At 45.5% G+C, this 24,825-nt stretch overlaps 1 protein-coding gene across 4 annotated transcripts in view; it reads right to left on the bottom strand.

Annotated features, from left to right (window-relative positions):
• Positions 1–24,825, bottom strand: part of LOC119432060 (hepatocyte nuclear factor 4-gamma-like) — a 168,501-nt gene that overhangs the window by 76,272 nt on the left and 67,404 nt on the right. For 2 of the 4 annotated variants that reach the window (XM_049670698.1, XM_037699477.2), the window contains exon 2: positions 18,731–19,384. The exons of 1 other annotated variant lie outside the window; for it this stretch is intronic. In XM_049670698.1, coding sequence (XP_049526655.1) covers positions 18,731–18,959 — 229 coding nt within the window. In that variant the 5' untranslated portion in view covers positions 18,960–19,384. The remainder of the gene's footprint in view (positions 1–18,730; positions 19,385–24,825) is intronic. One more of the 4 variants, XM_049670703.1, reaches the window with a different exon arrangement.

The following is a 24,825-nucleotide window of genomic DNA, read 5'->3' as shown; positions in this document are numbered from 1 at the left end:
GGTAACTTTCTACTTTTCTTGTGGAGAACAAAGGTAGCTGTGGAATCTTTGTAGATATTTGCCAAGATATTCACGTATTCCTGCTGTACTCCTTGATTACGCAATGCCTCTATGACTGCTGGTATCTCTACTGAATCAAATGCCTCTTCATAATCTATGAAAGCCGTATAGAGAAGTTGATTGTACTCCGTAGATTTCTCGATTACCTGATTGATGACATGATATGATCCATCGTAGAATATCCCTTCCTGAAGCCAGCCTGTTCTCTTGGTTGACTGAAGTCAAGTGTTGCCCTGATTTTATTGTAAATTATCTTGGTGAATATTTTTACAATACTGAAAGCAAGCTAATGGGTCTATAGTTCAATTCTTTAACGTCTCCCTTCTTATGCACTAATATAATGTTGGCGCTTGTTCAGCTTTCTGGCACACTTGAAGTCGTGAGGCATTGCCTATAAAGGACCACAAGCTTTTCAAGCATAATATCTCCTCCATCTTTGATTAAATCAACTGTTATTCCATCTTCTCCACCATTTTCCCCCTGGCCATGTCTTGCAAGGTCCTTCTAACTTCATCGCTAGTTATAGAAGAAGCCTCTCTATCCTGTCCATCACTACTTCGAATGAAAGTAGCTTGTCTGCTATGGGTACCATATACAGGTCAGTATAGAATTATTTCGCTGCTTTTGGTATGTCATCGAAATATTACCCTGCTTGTCTTTCAGTGCATACACATCTTGCCTTGTCATATGCCAAGTTTTCTTCTCACTGATTTCATGCTGTGTCCATATTTTACTGCTTCCTCAATTTTTTCCACGTTATAATTTCTAATATCCCTTGCTTTCTTCTTGTTGATCAGTTTTGAGAGTTAAGGGAATGCTACCTGATCTCTTCAGTTTGACACTTTCATGACACAAGTTTGACGTGCAATCGTCGTCACAGACTGTGTAGTTGTGTGCGCGTGCGTGCATGTGTGTGCATGTGTGTGTGTGTGTGTGTGTGCGTGTGCGTGCGTGCGTGCGTGCGCGCGCGCGTGGGGTGGGGGGCAATGCGATTGATCCGGGTTGCCCTTTTGTCTCCCGCGCTACACCACTCGTACCGCTTTTCTGCTTTGCGACGTTTCATAAGCATAACGGCAGATGGCGCATCGTGTCAGGTTCCTCGCTGCGGGAATCGATGGCGAAGGAAAAAAGTTCGCACAGCGCAGGCGCGAAAATGGACCGACTGGCAAGCGCAGGAAACGGACCCGGTGGAACCGTGACCGTGATAAAAGCACATGCAGTAATCAGGAGAAATCAGAGCCCTCCGCTTAGCTACTTAGCGCCGATTCACACCTTGTAGATGAAGGAGCTCTTTCATTAAGGCGAGTACGGAGCACTCGTTCTCACGAAATCGCCATCATTGCAGGTGACCCTGACCTAAAACACCCGTGTTCCTGACCTAGCTCCTGCCTAAGGTATTTTTTTATATGTGCTCGAAGAGCTAGGCAGTCCTTGCGGCTTCCTTCCACATGTTACTTGTGCAGCGTGAAAATGTTGTTCAGGTATACTATTTCCTTTTTTTTTCGTTTCTCAGCAGTGTGTACACTGCAAAGTATGCCTTGAAGTACGCTGAAATTGAGGAAGAGATTTACATTTATGACTAAGGTACGATCAAAGATATTTCATTAGAGTATCCTCTCCGTCCCTTCACCATTAGGCGTAAATAACACCTCAAGTATGAACAAGTGATCGTGCTTCTGTATGTGAAATCCAGAAGGAATCGCTAAAGTGACTGAACTTAAGCACGAAATATTATTTGGTCGGTTTCTATGCAATCTGGCGTTTCGGAAAACACAGTTGATAGTCCAGAACGAACCACGCACATTAAAAATTAAAAGGACTTTTCCCCTTTTCACAGCGCGATGTACGCAATAGCGTCAAATGTCTACTCGTATGTAGAGAGATGCGTGATTTGGTTATTGTTGTTCCAGATCTATTTTATTTGATATTGACCCGAAAATGCAATGCGATATTCCACTAATGGTCAGCCTGCCTATCAAACTAGCAATACAAAAAAAAAAGTATTGAAGGACTCTCGTGATACATATGCTGCGTACAGAAAGTGTTTTCTGCGTAGAATTGGCCGAGCTGAAACACTTTTTCTGTTGTAGAGCATTAATGATGCTCTTCACAGCTGTGCAATATCTCCGCGCTCTGCACAGAAGGGCGCTCTCGATGGAAAAATTGTTGGCCCGTGGCCAACTGAACTGCAGAAGCGACTAGTTAGCTTCTACCAATATTTTCTGGTAATTTTGGAGAACTACTGCAGATATGCATGCTCTTCATGCTATTTATTACCTATGTAGACCTCTACGGCGTGCCTCATAATCAGAACTGGTTTTGGCACGTAAAACCCCAGAAAGAAGAAGACCTACGTAGACCTGAGATCCAGTGTAATGTTTCTACGAATTGTCCTCAAATGAAATTGTTATATACCTTGTGGTGCAATTTAACATATTGGTCTGTGAACAGCCAGTGTCGAGGGGCTTGCCGCGTAAATCATACTTCATGGAAATTACCGGACATTTTAATTTTATTGGTTTTTTTTTTTCGCGCGCGCCTATATGTTTGCAATCGTATTGTTAGGCAAACCGACACGAAGTAGCCTGCGCCAGCCATCACTACTTGAGAACAGACTTGTAGGTAACGAATTACATGTAATTATTTATTTGGAATCATTTACGTTTTTAGGTAATTTTGTATTGTAATGATTACTTTTGTTTACTCGGTAACACTCACTAATTCAATTACTTCTTTAGTAACCAATTACATGTGACTAGTTAAATTTCTGAATAAACAAGCTATAAGAGGTGATGCAGCTTTGAGCACTTAAAATTTTACGGGAACTGCAGTGTTCAGAGGGAGGTTAGGGGGCGGGGGGGTCTCACAGTTAGCGTCCTAAGCTACGCCTCAATCACCTGGACATGGCAGGCTTGCAGATTTGTACATCTCTCTTGGAAGTCCGTCCACTGAGCTCTTTTCACTTGATACATTTCTAGCTCTCTCTCTTCGAGAAGCGCTTTTAAGCTGCTTTCATAGGCAGTAAGGGCTGCTATCTAATTCTTCTTCGCTTAGGTCAGTCCATAGCTTCTGTCATATAGACAGAAGTGTTTGCTGTTGAACGCACATGTTTCTATTTGTGTGATATATACGTGACTCGTATACAGCTATGGGATTGTAGCACACGGATATTTTTTGGGTGCTGGATAATATGCAGATTTATATCGAATGACGTTACAAATTTGGCAACCATTCCTAGGAATGTGAACGTTTGCTGGCGTCCGTTACAATGAGAAATTTTAAGTCTAAATGGAAAACGAGTGAAGGGCACCGGAAGGAGGTTCACCAGTTGTTGGCCGATCAATTTAATTAAACGGCGCTATCATGGCTCGATAACCATGGCCACTGCGGACATTGATGCCAGGAAAGCCCCTATGGCCGATGTTTCAGTCTGTTGGGAGCGCCTACCCTTAGCGCCAGCAACAATTAAGTGCTGGGCTTCGTTGAGGACCCATACCCAAGCATCGCGGCACTGAGTAACCACAATCTTGTGCACAAGGTGTCCCTACGTTACAAAACAGCCCTTCTCTCCAGCGCGCACATCCAGCGAGTTTTCAGTGTCGGTGCAGATGTCTTCACAAACAAATGAAGGAAGATTACCGAGAGAGATTAGCGAAGAAAGTTTTTAAAAGCAATTCTTAGGGAAGTTCCACAACGTGTCAAGGGCTGCAGAAGACACACTGAAAGAGTTAGGCCCGTTCGTTCTATTTTGTGTATTTGTGTAATGGTAACAAAATTAGGGAAGAAAGTAGAGTTACCGGTTACTTTTTAGTCATTTATTACATTCGCGGGGCACGAATTGGCAACAGTAATCAATTATATTTCTGGGAGAAGTAATTGTAACTGTAATCAGTATTATTTTTTTCTGGAACGTGTGCAAGTCTCCTTCAGAATCAGCACTTTACGGAAATTAAACCGCCAGGTATAGTTATCCAAAGCAGGTGTTTCAAACTCTCGTTGAGCGTCCTGCCTCACGTGTTGCATGTGCACATTCCCCTCGGGCCGTACTGTGGCGTGTCCAAATGAGGGGCACGAAAATCGTCTGAGGCTTAGGCAATATACGGTGAGGGTGTCAAAGGCCGGAGAGGCCGAAAGGTCAGCATACAATGGATTTACGTATGTGAAGCGCGCAGCATCTCTGAAATCCATGACTTCGAATCCATCTTCCACATAGCATTATTTTACTTCCGAAAGCACTTGTCAACGCAAGGTTTGTCGAGCACATTTTAAAACATTACTTTGAGTTCTTTGTAACGTCTTACCGTTTGCGTAGTCATTTGCCGCGTATTTCAAAGAAAGCTGCTCAGGTGCGCAAGCGGTGTGCCGCGGCGGCTTTTCTCAAGGTTTCGCGGGCTTTCTTTTGAGCACAGAAGAAGTATGCAAACGGTAACGCGTTGCAAACACCTGCATCTGATGTTTGTAAATGTGCTCTACAAACCTTGCACTAGCATTGCGGCCGTAATTGTAATAAATAAGAACAATCTTAATCAATCTGTACTAACTACTGTATTGATAGGAACACAAGAATAGTGAAGGGTTCTCCAGATGATTGCTAATAGCATGCACTTGGATTCACCCGCACGTAAGGCGTCGCTTTTCCTATTTTTCTTTTTTTTTCTTTTTATATGTAGAAGCATGGGAAGGTATGGTATACGTCTAAGCAGGCTATCCCAAAATCCCAGATTCGTTACATAGAAAAATAAAAAAGAAGAAAGATGAAAATTTAAAAAAAAACGCGATGCACACACGCGCACAAACGTTCAAAGATTGTCTCGTCTACAGGCAGTGTTAGCTGGGATACAAAGTATATCCGGTATATACTTTTATTGCGTCTATATAGAACGTATTTTTAGAAGGGCTGGGAATATAATGTATTTTCATCTACCTGGCACGTAGAATAATATACACCAGTAGAAACACTGGGCGCGTTAAGTTAAGGCGCTCGAGCGCGCTCTAGCCAGCAGAGCGCACTCTTTTAAACTTAACGGTTAAAAAGCGACTTCCGGTGCGTGATTACGGAGCAGCGCTCTACGCGCTCCATCCTGGAGACGGTGCGCGAGAGCGCGCGCCTGCTACGACTTCCGGAAAAATGACGTATTTCCGACTCTTTCCACTTATGCAAGTCCGTGCTCCTTGCCCACTAGTTCCCGCCGCCGCTGCGCAGCCGGGCGTCTGCTCTAAGGCATGATCGGGAACTTCGCGTGTTGGCGCGGTTTGAGCTAGAGGGTACTAGTTTGAGCTTATCACGAACCGAAAATGACGGCCCGATCATTACTTGCCAGACGCTCAGGTACGTAACCAAACAGTCGCAGTTTGGCGCCTTCTCGTCCCTACGTTCATGTGTATGACTTCTTCAGGTCCTCATGGTATCATGGAAGATGTTGGGGCACTGCTCTTTGAATTGTGTGTCCGTGTATCTGGGCGCAAGGTTGATCACATAATCCTGGATGCCTCGGATCATAAGGCTTTCTGTCCTCTTGCGATCGGCAATGAGTCATCAGTCAGCATACCGCGGAGCAGAAATAAATCCTCTGATAGGGTACCTCTGAGAACAGCACGAACAGCTTGCATCGCATACATAAGCCGCTGCTGCTGCGTCCGTCGCCGCGCGTTAAGTTCTTCTAGCTCTTCGTCGTCTATCAAAAACTGCAGGAGGGTGTTTATCGGCGGCGCCATCTTCAAAAAGCGTGCGCAATGCGATAGCGGTCGCGAAAGCAACATAACATTCGCCAGACGGCGCGTTCGTGCGCCCGAAAGCAGTCGGCGAAAATCGCCGTTAAGTTAAGCTCCGAAGGCGACGCGCACGAGCGCACTCGAGCGTGCTCCTTTGGAGTTCGGAGCGCGCTAACTTAACGCGCCCACTGTTTTATTGTTTGTATTCCTCGCTTTCCAATAGTGTTACAGAAATTATTATTTCAGATTTTCACTTTAGTACCCACATTAAGCCATTAAGCCAATTGTCCCGTCGGTCCTGCGCGCACCGTCTCCTTCACGTGTACTTCAACGTCGCCATTCATGTTCAAACACAACAGAAACCTTCATCGAGCCCTGACAAAGAGAGTGCCGCTTCAGAAACCAGCTGGCATTTCTACAAAAAATCACAATCTAATCAAATCTACAAATATCGCAGAAGCATATCGGATGGGCCGACGACATCTCGTGTGATGACTGTGGTAGCGAGGAGACTCTTCAGCACCTTCTCTGTGACTGTCATCGCTACAATTTACAGAGACGATCGCTCGTACACGCGATAGCGCGTTTTGACCAAAGACCTCTAACAGAGGAACTTATTTTAGAATGCCGACATCACAAGCCATCGCAGCGGAGGCCGACGAGGGCACTGTTGCAGTTTTTAAGGGCAACAGACTTGGACAAGCGGCTGTAGCCCGGACAGATGTTTGTAGTGCTGCAAATGCTACTGTGCTGTGCCACCTGAGACCGATTGTGATTGTGTATCTGTGCTCCTTTCTTTCTCTATCTCTACTTTCCTGTCACTTTACCTCCCCTCCCCTCTCTCCCCAGCGTAGGGTAGCAAACCGGATCTTCCAATCTGGTTAACCTCCCTGCCTTTCCCCTTTCTTCTGTCTGTCTTTGTCGCAAGGAACGCGATATAGTGCACACATCGGCTGTTGTGAGCGCGGTACATGGTTGTTCGCTGTCGTGTGCGTCCTATTCTATACGCTTTTTTTTCCTCTCTGATGTTCCTGTACGTAAATACGTAAATACACCCTCGAAACCGTTATAACAGTGTATCACACTTCCAAGGTATCATTGTGCCACCTGTCTGCACCCCCCCTTTTTTTTCAACTTTTAGTTCAAACTGCTTTTCTTTTTTTAGTCGCCTGCGAGAAATCGCGTTTTTCTGCCTTTTAAGGTGCATTTCTGAAACAGGTGGGAAAAAACCTGGACGAGAAATCACAATATCTCGGTGGCTGATTACAAATATTCACTAAATAAACTTGGAACTGTTCATTCTACAGAAAAAATTTGCTAGTGCGAAATTGAAGTCAAGGAGTAGTGAAGTCATTGTCTACACCCTCAACAGAAATTCTAAGACCAACTGCGCATTCGAGATATTTGTCCCCAAATCTGCTAGAAAAATGCGGTGGCATTGTGTTTAAAGGGTCCCCGAAACGGTTTTTGTCGTATGCGTAGGCCCAGAATGTATTTCTCAAGGAATGCTTTCTCACAAGGATTTCGTGTCAGCGCGCTATTATAAAACAGCTACGAGTGGTTAAACATTACCCTCCTTTCAAGCCGCGGCGTTACCCCTCAACTTTTCCACCGTGCGACAATCGCTATGTCTCACCTCCTTCGTGCGGTGACGCAAGTGAGGTTTACTTCCGGTTGATTTGAACCCAGCCTGTTCCCGCGTCTCTTTCCTGCCCAGTTTTTCGCGGTAGTCTTGCGCTACATGGAGCAAACTTTCAGGACGAACTTTGCGTGGCCGTTTGGCGACACAGCGGCATAACGCGCAATGTTCGCTGGCTCTCGCTACATGAAGCAAAATAGAGACCGATGCTGCATCGAGCGTTCGCCGCATTGCTGCGAGCGTATATGAAATGTACAAAGTAGCTGTTTATGGTATTATTCCGGTTCTATAATCGCCTGATAACATGTAAATATCTAAAGATACCTACGTCTATGATTGTCGCTGTATTACGCTCATAAGGTTGCTTTGGAGCCATCAGCGAGAGAGAGAGAAACAGCTTTTATTGAAAACGGCAAGTGTAAAAGGAGTTTATCTCCCCTCACTTAGATGGCGCTCAGGAGCCCTTGGGTCCTAGCGGCATCTTCGGCCAATTGCCTGATGACTTTCAGTTGGTGCTCGCTGTCTGAGCTGAGCAGCGCGGTCTCCCACTGCTCCGCGTTCGTATATGTGTTGTTTGGCCCCTCCACTATGTTGGGGCAAGCCCAGATTATGTGTCTGAGGTCCACCCGCTGATTGCAGTCTTTGCATTTATCTCAGTAGAGCTCTGGATAACAATGACTAAAAGCGATCGGGTTTGGGAAGGTGTTTGTTTGTAGTAGGCGCCATGCTGTCGCCTGCTGTTTATTTAATGAGGAGTGTGGTGGAGGGAAAAGTGCGCTTCATAACTTCGCTAAGGGAAGGGTCTCGAAAGAGGCGCTAAGGATCATTAGTAACTTTCGCGGGGAGCGTCACGTTCATGTCATATGGACTCCCGCCCTCTCCTCCCTCCCGGGCAACGAAACCGCACACATCCTAGCTCGCGAGTTAGCGAGCCGAGCAGGAGCAGAAACAACGCGGGGCCCGAGTGCGGAGAGAGACCGCATGGTCACTACAATGAAATCGCCAAACACTACAGATTAGGGAGGCAGCATTACCCTCCGTCAGCGAAAAAATAAAAATTAACTCTGCCGTAGCTAGGGGATAGAACTGCCGCTAACTTGTTAAAGTGGTGAAATTGGCTATTTATGTCACTTCCTGTACTTTAGAGCAAAATAGAATTAAAGAAAAGTACATAGACATCGGGAATCGAACCCGCTCTTCCTGCGTGGGAGGCGAAGATGGTACCACTAAACTAAAGTCTTACTGTTGTTTTCGTGGCATTTATTACAGTAACATATGTGCCATCATAAAACATTCACCAGTTGTGCATAGTCGCAGAATGGCGCGGGCACAATGACAGTCACACACGCAGAAGACGCAAAATCATAACCACTGTTCATACTTTAGGCGGAAATGTAGGTTCCCTATTAGAAGGGGGGAGTAAGGATACGCACCTCACCAAAATGGGTACCAGTCCGGTTGAGTATCACGTTCACCATAAACACATTTTAGGCGTACGGCCATCTAAATTAAAGCGCGTTGAGGTCCATCGCACGCGCTTTCCACGAACTGTTCATTCCCATTAGCAAAAATCATTTTAAAAGGCACGTTATCATCAGAGGTCGGCAGAAGGTATTGCACAGTATGATGGTTGATTTCGAAGACTTTCTTTAGAGTCTGTTGAAGGACATCCCAAAATAGGATGGCGCCTTTGCAGTCAATAAAATAATGTTGAGTTGTACCTGGCGCTTCACGAAGACGGCATTTAACAGAAGACACGAAGATGCTCTTTTTCTGTAGCCTTGATTTTACCAGTAAGGTTTCACTATGAAGTTTGTAAAATAATATTTTGCAGCAAGGGGATATATACATCTTACGAACTCGTTTAATGCATCGTGGTCTGGCCAGTCAATGTATAGTGATCAGTATAAAAAATGATGCGGAAAGAACATGGACAGTAACTCTTCGCATAACGTTATACTCGACACGTAGCACAAGTACTCAGTGGAAAACCGAACTGTCAGGAAACGGACGGCAAAATAAACATCATGCATGAAACCCCACAAACATAAACGCGAAGATAAAATTGAGGAAATCAAGGTAGAGGCTTTCTTACAGACGTTTTGATAGTTTTCACACGTTGTAATGCACGTTTAATCACCTTCGCAACGCTTTTTTTTCCCCAGAGCTCGGCTTGTTGGGGATATTTTTCTGCTACCATTCTAGGCAAATTGCGCAAAACATTGCTCTCTGACAAATGCGAAACCTGCGGTTGCAACTGAAAGGTCTTTTCTTTTCAGAACTGCAGGTGATCGCTGTGTTGACCAAGGAGGTTGGTGTTGAAATTGCGGTGCAGCGCCCCGAATTTTCTACAGCTACCTGCAGTGCAAGACGAACGTAATACAGCGGGGGTGCCATTCATGTTCCCGCCGGCAAAGACGACATCGCTGCTCGTCTTTTCATGGGAAAACCCCATCCGCGTCTCATCGGCTGCCATCGCCAGAGCTGTGGAAGACGATCGCATTCTAAGGCGGAAGTGGGCCATTGGTTTGAATAAACGTCTACATTTATTGCATTTGTGCGCTTATTTTTAAGTGTACACAAATGCAGTGCATTAAATGCATACGTATGCTATCAAAAATAAGTCGAATGGAGCGGCTTGTTTCAAGCATTCCCAATGACGCAACGTGGGTAGCCAATCGGATCGCTCGCCTAAGTGACCTCACTCTCCCACACTACTGGCATGGCAAGGGGAGGCGCCGCTGCAATCGGTAGTGATGCACACATTTAAAACTTTATAATAAATTGCACGTTTTAGGCAGAGCGCTTCATCCCGTCTCTTGATCATGAGGAGAACCTACCCTAAACGACTGAGTACATTTGTACACAATAGTCAAAATCGTTTCAGGGCCCCTTTAAGATCATGTAGAACTGCTAGAGGAAGGCTTTTAAGAAACTACAGGTCTGAAAGTAGCAGTTGGCGCGGTTCTTGGACGCCGTTCAGTTTAGCTTAGCCTATTACTACATTGATTAACCAATTAGTAATTGGTCTGCTGAGCGATCCACAACTCAAAACTCTCTCCAGCGTATCAAAAACGCCTGTATGGGCTATGCGTTAATATTGCCGCGCTTAAAATAGAATTTCGAGGTATCAAAACAGCGTAGAGCTACATACATGATAAGTTGGGCATTACAGGATTAAACCCATTATTTCCCGTTACGTTTGAACCATAAATGCAAATCTTCATTACGCATTGATTGACCAGTGCGACGTCCTGGAGGTTCCATACAGATATCGGCAAATATGCCACGTTTTCATCAATACAGAATGAACCCCATATGGTTAGATCTACAACCTTGTTGCGCACGGCACCCTGCAAAACAATGCTGGCATGACATCCACTAGACTGCCATGTGTAGGCAACATCAGGGGCGACAAGTAGCGCATTTCCCGGATACTGTTACGTGTAGACCTGCAAATCATGCTGTTGTCATACACCACTGTAGTGCAAAAGCTTCGTCTGTGTCTCTTTCTAGTCGACTACAATGTAAAATAAAAAGTGCACATGTGCTGGAACAGCGACACTGGCGATCTGCCAGCAGGCATACGTGTGGTCCGCGCAGCTCCTCCCATAGAGCGCGGTTCTCTCCAGGTGGCGAAGGCGTGCGGTGAGCTTGAAGTTTCACGTGCGGGTGTAAACTGAGATGCCGCTCCTTTCAGATTCTGCCCCGATACTCGCAGCAAGGTAAGAGAGAGCGGCGGGGGCCGTTACGTGTGACAGCATACAAGCTTCCCCGGCTGTGAGCGCCGCCAGAAATCTCCCGCCACCGGCCTCGCCACGTTTCCGACGCACCAGCCCGTCGCCAATCGGTGCACAGAAGCGGTGCGAGAACGGACGGGTATACGCATAGCTTTCGGAGAACGGAGGCAACGAAAGTAGCATGTACTTTCCACCGAAAAGGAGAGTGAGAGAGAGAGCGGGGGGGTAGCGATTGCGCTGTAAAAAAGCTGTTTCCACTGTATTTAGATTGCAGAGCCAGAAATTTGTGCTGAAATCGCGATCCGTATGCGTGGTACAGCGTCATTGCTGCGCTTTTCACTATCAGAACGCGGAGTGGCCACGGTGCTGTACTCATCATGAAGTAAGAGTCACGACTGGAGAACTTGCGGAGGATCTTTAACACTCCTGGGATCGACGCAGCCAAATTATGACCGACATGTTTCAGTATCACACGGCGCCGCACTGACTTCAATGTATACGGATCAGTCAAACCCACGACTCGCCCATGCTGTTAGTCTCACTATAGTGTAGCAAGGCTCGAGTCAGACGCTCCCCGCACTTGACGTGACGCAGAATAAAAAAAAGAAGAAAAGAAGGCGTCCGAGAAAGCGTGAACGCACTTTCTGGTTTACGCAATATGGACCTGTTAAATGAGCCAAAAGGCGCAACGTGCGCATCGGCCGCGGCTGAATAAAGCACTGATTTTAGAATTTGTGACTTCTGGAAACACCGCACGTGAAGGAAAAACAAGTCACAGTAATGTGAGGGATGCATCAGCCAAAAAAGAAAGAAAAAAAAACGAGAAAGAATGAATCATTGCCCCATCCCCCCCCCCCCCCCCGGCAAAAAAAAAAAAAAAAAAAAGATGATGGGTATGCGAATTATGTTCACATACTTCTCGCACACTAACTTCTAGTGTGCGTGGCATGTTAAGTCCCTTCTCTTCTAATCTGCACTAACAATCTTCGAATCAGTATTTTTATTATCATAGCACTTATATCGACACTTGAGGGGTGTTCGTGTCGTACTGTCTCGGTATCCGCCGCAGACCACCGCCGTGCTATCCCGGGTATCGCCGGTGCAAGAGCGGCTGGCGCATGGAGGGTTGGAAGGTCTCTAGAGACGCGAGATACGCGCCGCGCGTTTGCCTGTAAGAACGACGAAGCCAAATGTACGCACAGTCATGCTCTGCTCAGTCGGCTCTGCAGCGGAGCCATGACAGAATTCTGCCTTTCGCTGTAGGGCATTAGCGTTGTGTGCAAAAACACCAGCGTGCCGTGGTGCGTACAGAGGTCTGAGCGGCACACTTCAAGCTACAATATACACTGACGGTATTTCTTTTTGCCTCATATCGAGCGCCATTTGAGGTACGACGCCTGCAACGCCGGTGGCGACGCTCCTCATTCACGCGGCGCTGTTTCTGCTGCGCTGCAGACGTTGTTCGGGTACTGTGACGCGCCAACCTGTCGCACCCCGTGTATTCGTATATAACCCGTGTATTCGTTGAGGAGCTTCAACGCAACGCTAAATCTTACACTCGCTTTCAATGCTTCAACCTTTGCGTGACCCTGCCCGATTTCCTATGTCCCTTGTTTTATTGTTGTTGTTTGGTGAGTTTTCTGTGTGTCTGTCTGTGTGTGTGTGTGTGTGTGTGTGTGTGTGTGTGTGTGTGTGTGTGTGTGTGTGTGTGTGTGTGTGTGTGTGTGTGCGAGTGTGTGCGAGTGTGTGCGAGTGTGTGTGTGTGTGTGTGTGTGTGTGTGTGTGTGTGTGTGTGTGTGTGTGTGTGTGTGTGTGTGTGTGTGTGTGTGTGTGTGTGTGTGTGTGTGTGTGTGTGTGTGTGTGTGTGTGTGTGTGTGTGTGTGTGTGGAGAGAGAAGAAAGAGAGACCCACCGCGGTGGCTTAGCGGATATGGTGCTGCGTGCGCTCTTAAGCGTGGGTCACGGGATCAAACCCCGGTAACGTGTAACGTTTCCCGCGCATTCGGGACACGTTACAGATCCCCATAGTTGTCAGAATTAACCCGGAATCGCCCACTCCAGCGTGCCTCTTTATCAAATCGTGGTTTTCTTAACGCTTATCGACGCATGCGTTTGTGGTGCAATGTTTCCAATATTGGGCTTCTGTGCTAGAGGTCTTATGTTCGAATCCTGCGATCGGACAATTGTATTTATGTTTCATCATTTATAACGAGGTACTTTGTTGAAAATGATCACTTTGCAAAGTCACGAAGCCGTTTCAAGTCAGAAGGTCAAGGTTTACGCAGATTCATATACTAACCGTCTTTCCCAAGCTGGCTGAACCACCCTCCTTGCAGCTCCCGTAGACACTAGCGCCTCAGTTCCTTGTAGTAATTATTGTATTAAACTCTGGTTATTGGCACGTTCTTTCCGCTGACTGTAGTCAACTTGCATGCCGGCTTGCACTTCCGGTACACTGAACAGAGTGCGTTAGAGTTAGCGCCTTCACCAAGCAAAACAGCTCTCGCATGCCGCACGCCTGTGCGCATGCGCAGCGGCAACAGCTGATCGCCGCGCTGCTACGGGGTGTGCTCGGCGCACCTAACCATACAGGGGGTAAATTTTCGGCGCTCCTGGCGTTCCCGGCGTGACGTGACGTATCTGGCTTCACCCACTGCGCCGGCCGCTGCCTGGTGCGCCGAAAACATCGTGCTATATCTGCACAAACCGTAGCGACCGTAGCTTTCAAGGACTGTTGATTCGAATTTCGGTGTCGCGCTAACATTGAAGCACATGTTATATAGCTAGAACGTATCCAAGGGTCTAAGAATAGAAGCAGGACTGTGAATGCACCTGAGCGCTTCTCGAGATAGCCGGTTAATCGGTGCGTCTGTGAATCAAAATGATTCGCTATCACTGACCTAAGCAAAAGGTGGCAGTCGGGAAGTGAAAAAACACGCGAGATAAGAGACTCAGAGTGCAAAAAAGAGCGAGAGAAAGAGAAGAGAGGAACTCGTGTGCAGCGATAAAGTACAAGGCTCCTTGTATATACAATATTCTTGTCAGAGGTGCACAGCTTCCACCGTGAACGGAGACCCACTGCCGTTTTCCGGTACGCAACAACAACAACAACAAGCCACCGCTGAGACGAGAAATGTCACGTGCAATGCATATATTACGTAACGCGTAGGCGCACGGTCTGGCTTGATATAACGCGGTAAAATCCCGGTAAAAAACAAGAATTGTTGAAACGAGCATGCGAACGTGGGTATATTTGGCACGAGTTATAAGGCAGTACTACATCACATAAATAACTGGTGTTTTAACCCACAACTGCCAATATTTAGCGAGTATTTAGTGAAACCGCCCACCTATACTGAAATTTGGCATAGTATACAGATCACGACTATTCATACAACGGACATTTCCGGCGTAGTCGCTACCCCAAAGCTCGGTACTCCTACTGCAAACTTTATGTTGTAGCCAATCTGTGTGTTTACGCAGTACTCTCGATGGCCGAATATTTCTTTTTGCATTTGGATATTCTGTCTCTTTTGTACATTCTGCCTCGCTAGACATTTCGTCTCGCCGGACCCGTGACCTTGTTGGACAATCCGTCTCATTGGACATTCAAGCTTGGAATCGCCAAAATGATACAAGGAATACGAGCCTTAACAGACCTTTTCTATAACAAAGGCGCGTTATGGCGTTACATAGCTTTCGCTTCGAAGAAAGACATTGTTGCGACCATACAACAAAAACAACCCAAGAAATGACAAGAACGTCTGGGAGTATATTTTGCGACAATAACTAAACCAACTGTCTACCTGATTCAGTGTTGCAATAATGCAAGCACAATGTTATGGTGACAATTTGCATTGCTAAAGCTGCACTTCCTTTATTGCAGAATTTGAAAATTGCAATATGGGTCATAAGGTAATTGTTAAAAACCTAATTAGTGGGAATATTTGTTAATTTGTCGGCTATGCAGTTCAATTTTTTGTGCAAGTAATGTCCGACTCTTCGAGTAGAGCAGCTCATGAACTAGAGTTGCGCCATCTGTTACAGGCAACCTTTAAAAAGTTTTGAAAGTGTTCTCTGAAACACCCTGTATAATATTGCTACAGCATGAGCCTTAATATCATAAAAATTAAATGGCTTAGCGGGTAATCTATTTAATCAGCATACTACTGGTCCCGTCAAGATGAGCCTTAGCCCATATAGGTTTTACCTTGAACATTGGCGTATAGGTGGACAACAAACAAAATTAATGTTTATTGTTTCTCGACAAAAATAATGCTATTTTCGCAGTCGTTTATTATACTTAATGTGTAATAAAAGAATAATGTTATTTCTCAACAGCGTACATGTGAAACAAACAGGCGATAATTATTTCATCGGTCAGAATGCAGTCTACACTCGGAACGAAACGAAACAGCGCTGCACGTGGAATGAACAGGTAAAGACATGCAGACTGTTTACTTACAACCAAGTTCATTAAAGGTAGGACATGTTTCTTGATGGAACGAAACAGACGAAAAAGAAAATACGAGCCTGACATGCGATATTAAACGACCAACTAGAAAATGCATGAAATAATCTCTTGTCGTGTATAGGATTACTGGCAATGTCCTGACACACTGTGCTTGGTTCAGCAAATTAGGAACACCACACCTCTCACATGGCCTCTCCTCCTGAGGTTCACATACTGCAGCTGGCGACGGGCACGGTGCAGTCCCACTTTCGACGAATCGTCGGGTCGTCCCCTCCGCCGTGCTTTTTTTTTTTTTTCTTCGTCCACCCGCCACGCCACGGTGGCGCAGTTGCTATGACGATTTGCTGCTGAGCAGGATGTCTCAGGTTCTGTTCGATCCCCGACTCCGGCGGCCGTATTCCGAAGATGGTGAAATGCAACAACGCTCGTGTTCCAAGCTTTAGGCGCACCTTAACGAACACCAGATGGTCGCCATCAACCCGCAGCCGCCCACTACGACGCTTGCAATACCTTGTCTCACCTTGTACCTTCCTCGCCTTATTTTTATGTCGATTTGCGCTAAGTGGCCATAGTTCTTATGGTCCGAAATACTGCAACAGTCAAGCTGCAGCTTCGGGATGCAAAAAAACCTTGGCCCCGTATTCACAAAAATATCTTACGCTAGAACTGTTAATAAGAGAAATTTTCAGCCAATCCTGATGGCGGACATATTATTACATTACCGAAGTGCGGCTGGCCAATGGCAAAGAGCACTTACGAACTAAAAGTAACGTGAATTCGGCCCCATAACCTTTTTGTTGGTCCCGTTGCATTAAATGGGGCAGCAGTATTCTGTACGTGACGTATCCTCCAACCTAAATAACGTTGCATTTTTCAGACGAAAGGTAAGGTGCTGAACAATAGTTTGCCGTGAAAGGTATAAAAGCCCATATCCTGTACCAACTTTATAAGTAAAGCACGTCCTACTTAACAACGCAAGCAGCCTGCGCGTAACAATAATATCCATGGTTTCTGTTGGATGATAAGTGCCACAGTGGACAGCGAACGGGCGGCTAGGCGGGCCCGCCTGACCTGTTGTGCAAAATAAATCACCACAGTTGGAGTTGCATGCCTTTACTACTAAAGGTAATAATATAATATATATATATATATATATATATATATATATATATATATACCTTTAAAATAAGCAGTATAAGTACCTGATATTTTACTTATAATTCGTCTTGGAGCAAGCATATTGGTGTGATACACAAAAAGTATAAAAATATATATTTGCACCTCCAATAAACGTGCCCTTCGTGGGGCTCCTCGAGAAATTAAAAGCTGCTAATATACTAATGTAGCCATTATTATGCGTCTAATGTGATGTGAACAAGATTGAGCCTATACAGTAGAAAGCTGTGTGTTGTATCTGTCACAAACACCCCAGGGACTCGTCACCTTCTTCGATTATTACTAGTGTGAACCTAACTCCACTGTAAACTCGTCGCTACGTTGAAAGTTTCAAGTTTCTGCATACTCTAATTAAGTTATCGCGCTGTACCCGCTTAGTTATAAATACCGAAAGTTCTCTAAGCATGCCCGTAGCTCTCACAGCCTGAACCATTTAACGTTTCAGCCTAGAAACGACTGCTGTAGCTTTTCTTTTTTTTTTTTTTTTGTTAACTATAGAACGTTGTAATTCTTGACCTAGAGATGTTCGCTCATCGCACTTAACAGATTTCATTGTCTGTATTTGATACGTGATGCTTTCCACACATATAATAGCTCAAGCGGTTGCACTATGCATATGTAAAGTAAATAAATTAAATAAATGTATTACCACGAAAGTGCAAATGTTGAAAAATAATGTCGCCGGTCTGTCCCAAACAAAACACTATTGCCCGACTGCATTACGCACAAAGTATGCCTATTACACAAACCCCATATTTTTTTATGGATACCGCCGACTTGTCAAAAATATGCGGCAAATGGTGCCACGCTGTCAAATCAGTTGCATTACTTGAAGAGGCGGACCTACTCGGACGACAAATCGCAGTGTGGCGTTAGCTTAGATAATTAATAATGTTTAGCTAATTAACTTTCTAATCATTCACTTTGCTGCACATGCCACAACTGCGGAACTGAAGCTCAGTAGCAATAAAGTCATATGTATGCAGGGTGTTTCAGCGAAGACTTCCAATTAATTTTTTAATTGCCTGTGGCAGGATAGCACAATTCTAGTCCATGGGGCTGGGCTACTCGAAGAGGCGGACATTACTCGCACAAAAAATTGAAATGCATAATCGACTAATTAAATAAAATCACTAATTACGTTTTTAACTACCTACCTTATGACACATTGCAATTTATACATTTTAGCGGGTGAGACTGCAAGGCGTGTACACTTGAAAATAATTATGCGGATGATACCACTTACGAGATATGCGCCGTCAAACTTGCGGTAAAAATGCACTGGCATTCCACTATCTTTACAAAACGTCGTTTTATGCATCGGAGCACATAAGTAACTGGAACACCAATGCATTTCTCCGCAAAGTTCGGGATTTATTATCTCGAAACTGGTGTCATCCTGAGAATTCTATCCAAGTGGATCCGCCTTGCGAACTCCCTGGCTAGAATTTCTGAATTGCAATACGTGCCATAGGGTAATTAGTTAAAACTTAATTAGTGCATTTTCGTAATTAGTCGATTATGCATTTCAATTTTTTATGCAAGTCCGTTTGTTCGAGTAGACCAGTTCATGGACTAGAATTGTGCTATCTGCCACAGGACACTTAAAAAAATGAAAGTGTTCGCTGGAACACCCGGTATAGCAGAAAGTACGCGTTGCACCCAGATCCGAAAAATGCGTCTTCAGAATCTGCATCGAAATGACCATTGATGTGCCAGTTAACAAACTTATTTGCAGATGATTTTTCTACAATGCTTATCAGTGGCTGACACACTTTCAAGATTCCTATGAACTCCTCGCACAAGCTTTCTTGAACCGAAGACTATCACCTTCCGGATAAATATAGAACGCAATTCAGCTCAAATACAGGTCCACGGAAATACACGGTGCGTGCATATATCGGGCCGCACGTTTCGGCCCTGGGCTCACCGTTCTCCCTAGCTGCTGCGGGCGGGCGGCCGCGCGCCCAACGGTCGGGCGAGGAGCCGCAGGAGCAGTCGCTGCTCGGCTGCTCGTCGGCGCGTCGCTTCAGCGCGGCCCGGTCGAGCACCAGAGGCTGGCCGATCGAGTGCAGCGGCGCGTAGTCCTCCTGCTGGCCGGTGAAGTACAGCGGAGGACCCTCGTACGCGTAGCTCTCGTACCGGCTGATGGAACTCATCGCACCTCTCTCCGTGAGGGGTGTCTGTATCGCTCGCCGAGCCCTTTGGAGTTTACTCCGGCTGACTCATCCACACTGGCTGAAAATGCGCGAAGACTATCTTACTCAGGCAGACACGAAAGCTTTCGCCGTTCATGGCAGGCCGTCCTGGGACCCGCTAGGACGCGCTGCTGAGGCGAGGGAGGTCCGCCGGAAGGCGTGGTTTCAGTCGCCGACTTCACGTGACTGCTCGTGGCACGCCCCGTAGCTGACTCAGGAATTCTGCGGCCGCGTCTGGTTACAGCTGCGGAACAGCGCGCAGCCGCCGCTCGTACCTAGCCTTCTACTTGGACGCCACTGTAACGGCCGGCCGTGTGAAATATTCCTTCCTGGACAACGCCCTGCAGCAGTCGCCTTCTGTGAGGAAAGCCGACGCCGGCGCTCCGCTGAAAGAACACCGACGTGTGTGTGTGTTTGCACGTGCACAGTTCCGAAACAACACACTTGCCCATGCCGCCGCGATGATGTGCCTCTGCTGAAGGCTACACGGTGTCAGAGCGTATTGGAACGGACTAAACGGACAGCACCAGGACAGTCTTTTTTTTTTTTTTGTTGTTTTTTAGTCCTTGGTCAGATCGCTGGCCTATGCATCATGGTGCGACATGCTTGTACATGCATCATTCGCGGTCATTCTGGTAACGCGCACACATGCAAAAATAACCCCCACAACATTTTCAAAAAAAAAATATCTTACTCGAAAAAATAATGCCTCTCCTTCGTGAGAACTAGATGTGCAGGAGTGTTCGTATAACGTATATACGACGCTCGAAAATTCGTAGTGCGTCGTTGTTGAGCCAAATACAGCTTTTCCTGTGAACCCCGAGCGACTTTCGGTTATCGTGAATTTGGAAAACTGGCAGAACACAGCGTTTTATGCTTTCTTTCACGATATTCATATGTAATTTAGAATGCAAAGTTCTTTCGCTTTGCTTGCAGATAGTGGCACCGAAAGCTTTTATTTATTTATTTATTTATTTATTTATTTATTTATTTAATCACACAACTAGACAGAAATCTTAAGTTTGAGGACAGGACGAGAGGTGAAGTTTGGGGAGGGGAAAGTGGGTGTTTTTCATCATGATCAACATTTTTCACTTCCTACGACGGTTGTCACCACTCCGGCAAAGATTATGTCCCTCGTGGACACCGCAAATAATCTCCACATAGAGTTTTCAAGTAAAGAGAATGTAATATTGAATCCTCGGCAGCAACACTGCGCCGTGATGTTAATAAAGACGACGGTCTACTGCGGTTCCTGCCATCAATGTCTCGCCATCATTCTTGTCACCAATGCCAGCTTATTGTGGGCTCTTCGACGCTAAATAGTAAACTGTGGCGCTTATCGTGCAGCTTCGAAAGCAAAAGCTGCCTGAGCAGTGCTCGTGCGAGTGCTCATATGTTTCAACATTTATGGGGTTAATTCTGTAGTCTTGGAGCATCTAGTGTTCTGGGGTCGGATTGTGCTTTGGTCGATAGCGTTCAACCACACGGTACGTAACGAAGTTTCCTACAGCCTATAACGCGTGGTGGAAATAAATCTGCGAAAAAGAAAATGACATATATGCAAACTTCCACAGAACACCAAAGTGTGTGTGTGTGTGTGTGTGTGTGTGTGTGTGTGTGTGTGTGTGTGTGTGTGTGTGTGTGTGTGTGTGTGTGTGTGTGTGTGTGTGTGTGTGTGTGTGTGTGTGTGTGTGTGTGTGTGTGTGTGTGTGTGTGTGTGTGTGTGTGTGTGTGTGTGTGTGTGTGTGTGTGTGTGTGTGTGTGTGTGTGTGTGTGTGTGTGTGTGTGTGTGTGTGTGTGTGTGTGTGTGTGTGTGTGTGTGTGTGTGTGTGTGTGTGTGTGTGTGTGTGTGTGTGTGTGTGTGTGTGTGTGTGTGTGTGTGTGTGTGTGTGTGTGTGTGTGTGTGTTGCGTGCTTGAGAGTGCATTAACCTGCGTGAATGTGAGCCAGTCTGTGTGTTTATGCGTCTCTAAGAGAAAGTGCGCGACAGTGTGAGCGAAAAAGATTAGACGGCGCTACAAGGAGTGCCAGTATTCCTGCGAGAAAGAGTGTATCATATCTATGTGTACGTTTGAGAGGGAAAACGTGCACAAGTGGTGTACGAGAAAGAATGCGAGCGACCGAGTGTCGAGGAGAGGGTTCGTGCATGCGTGTTAGTTTGGTGAGAGCGTTACATGGCGTTGAGAATTGTGCTGCGAAAAAATGAAATGCCCAATGCCACAAAGCCTTTCGAACAAGAATGGCAGTTCGTATGAACGGGAACCAGTGAATCGTAGCAGACAGAAAGGGCAAAGGCATGTTGGACTCAATGGGCTCATGGGCTCAATGGGCGCCTATATACCCAGAAGTGAAGGCTTTGCTAATCCTCCTCTAGTCGTGACATCCTTATTCAATGATGGACAGCTTTAAACAAAACTTGATGGAACGGAAGGGGAAAAACCAAAAATAAAGATTAGCAACTTTTCTGTAGAATTCAACAATACTTGAGTGTAAACAGATAACTTTCGCAAGTATTGGTCCTATTCGTTTTTATAACGGTGAACATTGACGTAAGCATTGAATCAATGCAACACACGTATAAAATCAGATAACTCTACTTTACATTCCGGAGAGATCCTGCAAGCAGTTTAGTAGTAGGTATATAGTAGCAATAAAGAGAAAGAAATGCATCTGTGAACACACACTCGCTTTTCAATACCTTGAGAGAGCCGTAAGGGGCTGAAGGCAAGCTCTCGTACAACTTTGTCATAACTTCGAATTGGTCTTCCACGGTATCACTATCTGGGAAGGGACTTCACATTCTATGGAGCATTCGAACGGTGTTTCATCCCGGGTTCATTTCTTAGCATGCGTCCACTAACTTTATATCTCGAATTTTCGCTGAACTATTCAGTGTCGACGTCGTAAGATTTCTAACATGCGTCAACTAAGACTGATTTTCCATGTTTCACACTCAGGTTATATAAATTATCTGGGAATATGCTCCTTTCTGAAACAAAAAAAAAATATTGTTGATGAGGAAATTGTAGACTCGCCTTTATGACAAAAGCTTAACCGCATATATATATATATGGGTGATGATTACAAAGTCTCATTAAGGCTCTTGGCCCGCGGAGGGTGCTAGTTGTAACACATGTGGTACAGAAGAAACTGTAATGCACCTATTAGTAGAAGGAAAGAAATGTTCGCATACACAAGTGTTCATCATTAGTCAGACACACTTTACTAATATTTCAATACTCTGTAGCCCTTCCTTAGTGCAGGGTAGGCAACCGGGCTCAGCCTGGTTAACCTCTCTCCCTATTCCTGATCACTTCTCTCTCTCTTTCTTGATAAAAGCTTAACCGCATGTAAATATATATATATATATATATATATATATATATATATATGGCTGCAGAGTATTGAAATATTAGTAAAGTGTGTCTGACTGACGAATGATGAACACTTGTGCATGCGATCATTTCTTTCCGTCTACTAATAGGTGCATTACAGTGTCTCTGTACTACATATGTTACAACTAGCACCCTCCACAGGCCAAGAGCCTTAATGAGACTTTGTGATCATCACCCAGCACCTGGAGTAGCATGTCAGGCGAACAGCCAGGCTAACATCTCCAGCATATTGTTAAAGCAAGTTTCTGTCTCTCTCCGCCATTCCCATCAAGCTTTTGATATGACGCTATAGTATGGCGCGCTTACAACTTCTAACAACAAAGAACGCCTTCTAGTACATTATACCTGAACATTTTATCATACCACTATGATGTTGCCTCGCATGCAGTTCGGCTCCCTGTTTAGAACTTTCTTCGTGGTGGGACGACCATGCAGCGTTTAACGGGCCTCACAATGCGCCGCTTCCCCCCGCGAGGGATATCTTTTAGCCGCTATCGAGTCGAAGCTATTTTCAACGTCAAGAACGACGTAGTCACAAGACTGGCGGGGACTAAAGATGTTAAGAGGCCCGAGAGCTTGAAGGGACCGCGAGGGTTTCTGGTGATAAACAATCGCGACTATAAAGAGCGCAGTTTCTCGCACAGCCCGTTGGTGACAGACCAGAGGGTAACTGCCTAATTTAACACGCGAAAACAATTTTCGTTTTATGGCTAGACGAGCCCATATTTGATGTTATCACGAAGATTCTTGCGTCGTCCATTCTAAATATGGTCATCGCCAATTCACCTGTAGAAAACTGGCTGTTTACTATGGGGAGGGGACAAGTGGTGGCCCGAAATGTTTTCACTTTAAATACAAGTTTCGACTAAAGGAGCACAGTCTTTAATTACACACTAGACAGCGAAACTGCCTGTTGTGTGCAATATTTAAAAATATATAAATTGCTTATTCCTTTGTTCTTGGCCATTACGTAAAATAACAGGTAGCAGTAGCGTATGTGACTATTCCTTGAAGTCAGCATTATTTTGTTGCCAGCGCCACAACAGGTTCTGTGCTTTGTATGAGCGCAGACTACAACTAGGTAAAAACGTTTCGAAACTGCTAATTAAAGCGAAATTATTTCGAATGACAATGAAGGTCAAAAATAAAATAGCTACCAGCAAGGTATTTTGCAGGTAGCTACAGTTATGTACAATCGTTTGGGCTTCCGCAAAGTGCTACCCTGTGGCGCGCAACATGTCCGCGAAGGGCTCTTAATTTTGTGCGTGGCGCTAAAGAACGTATAGGTAAGTACATGGTGTGAGCGAGCGTGTGTGCGATGACAACGGCACGACGACGACAATGATTTTACGACGGCGAATGATTTATCGTACTCCAGCGATGAAACGTTACGTCCTGTTCTGGTACAACATGGGCCGACCTATAGGGCTCGAGGGTAAAGTAGACCGATCCCGAAGGCGATTTAATGTCACATAGCGTCTCGAAGCACTAGCTGTCGCAGGGAAGGACGGGGGAAACTGGTGCGTTTTCTCAGGAAGGAAACAAATTGTTGCTATGGGATTTGACGCATGCGCCAACCGTCTCGAAGTGCTAGCTTGCACGTGGGAAGGTTGTTCCCGTGACATGCGTGCACCTGTGGCCTAATAGAGCATTCGGATGTTGTGCTGGGGTTGGAATCTCACCACCGGACAAGTAATTTCTCTATTTAAGGGGCCCCAAACGAGGCGAGACAAGAACCTATTCCTACAGCAAAATGCCTGGTGAGAGGCAAAGAATGATTGGCATTAAAAAGTGTGTTATGTCGCATATGAAATGGGTGATGAAACTTGTTGGAGAAGACATTTGACGGCCCCGATAGTACTGCCCCGATGCGTGGATTTTGTGCATCGGAACCATCATCGAGTGCGACTATTGAGGCGTTTACATGAACCCAACAAAACTGACTGCAGTGTGTTTTACAGCCATTTTAAGTATGACTTACATGAGAAAGCAAACGAGACATTATATGTTTCATTGGACGCCGCACATGAGGTGCTGACCCCCGGTTTGCTTTGGTGGAGTCTTTTTTCTTTTCTTCGTTTTCTTTTTTCAGTATTTGTTCACCTTAAACATCACGAAAAGACCAGTTTCAAAGCTCTTGGTGCTGGTAAACGCTGCTTACAGACGTAAACGGCGGTTACGTGAACTTGAAGTGCTGTAGAGGAGTACTGTTTCTTCACTTCCGTGTAGATGGCTGCACTTGGGACTCGCGACTGAAGACCCACTAATCTAGCTCGGGAGTCTGATTTAGGTAGTCTAACAGGCGCATTTGCTAAAATTTTAATATAGGTGCTTCATTGGCGAGTTCAGATGCTGTAAATGTCTTTATCCACGTTCAAGCAACCGCCTTTTCACTCCTCGCAAAGCAAATAGATGTCATCATTGCTCAGG

This window comes from Dermacentor silvarum, chromosome 1, assembly GCF_013339745.2.
Source record: "Dermacentor silvarum isolate Dsil-2018 chromosome 1, BIME_Dsil_1.4, whole genome shotgun sequence".
Lineage (NCBI taxonomy): Eukaryota > Metazoa > Arthropoda > Arachnida > Ixodida > Ixodidae > Dermacentor > Dermacentor silvarum.
The sequence above is the reverse complement of the archived record's forward strand: the minus strand, read 5'-3'. Positions and strand labels throughout refer to the sequence as shown.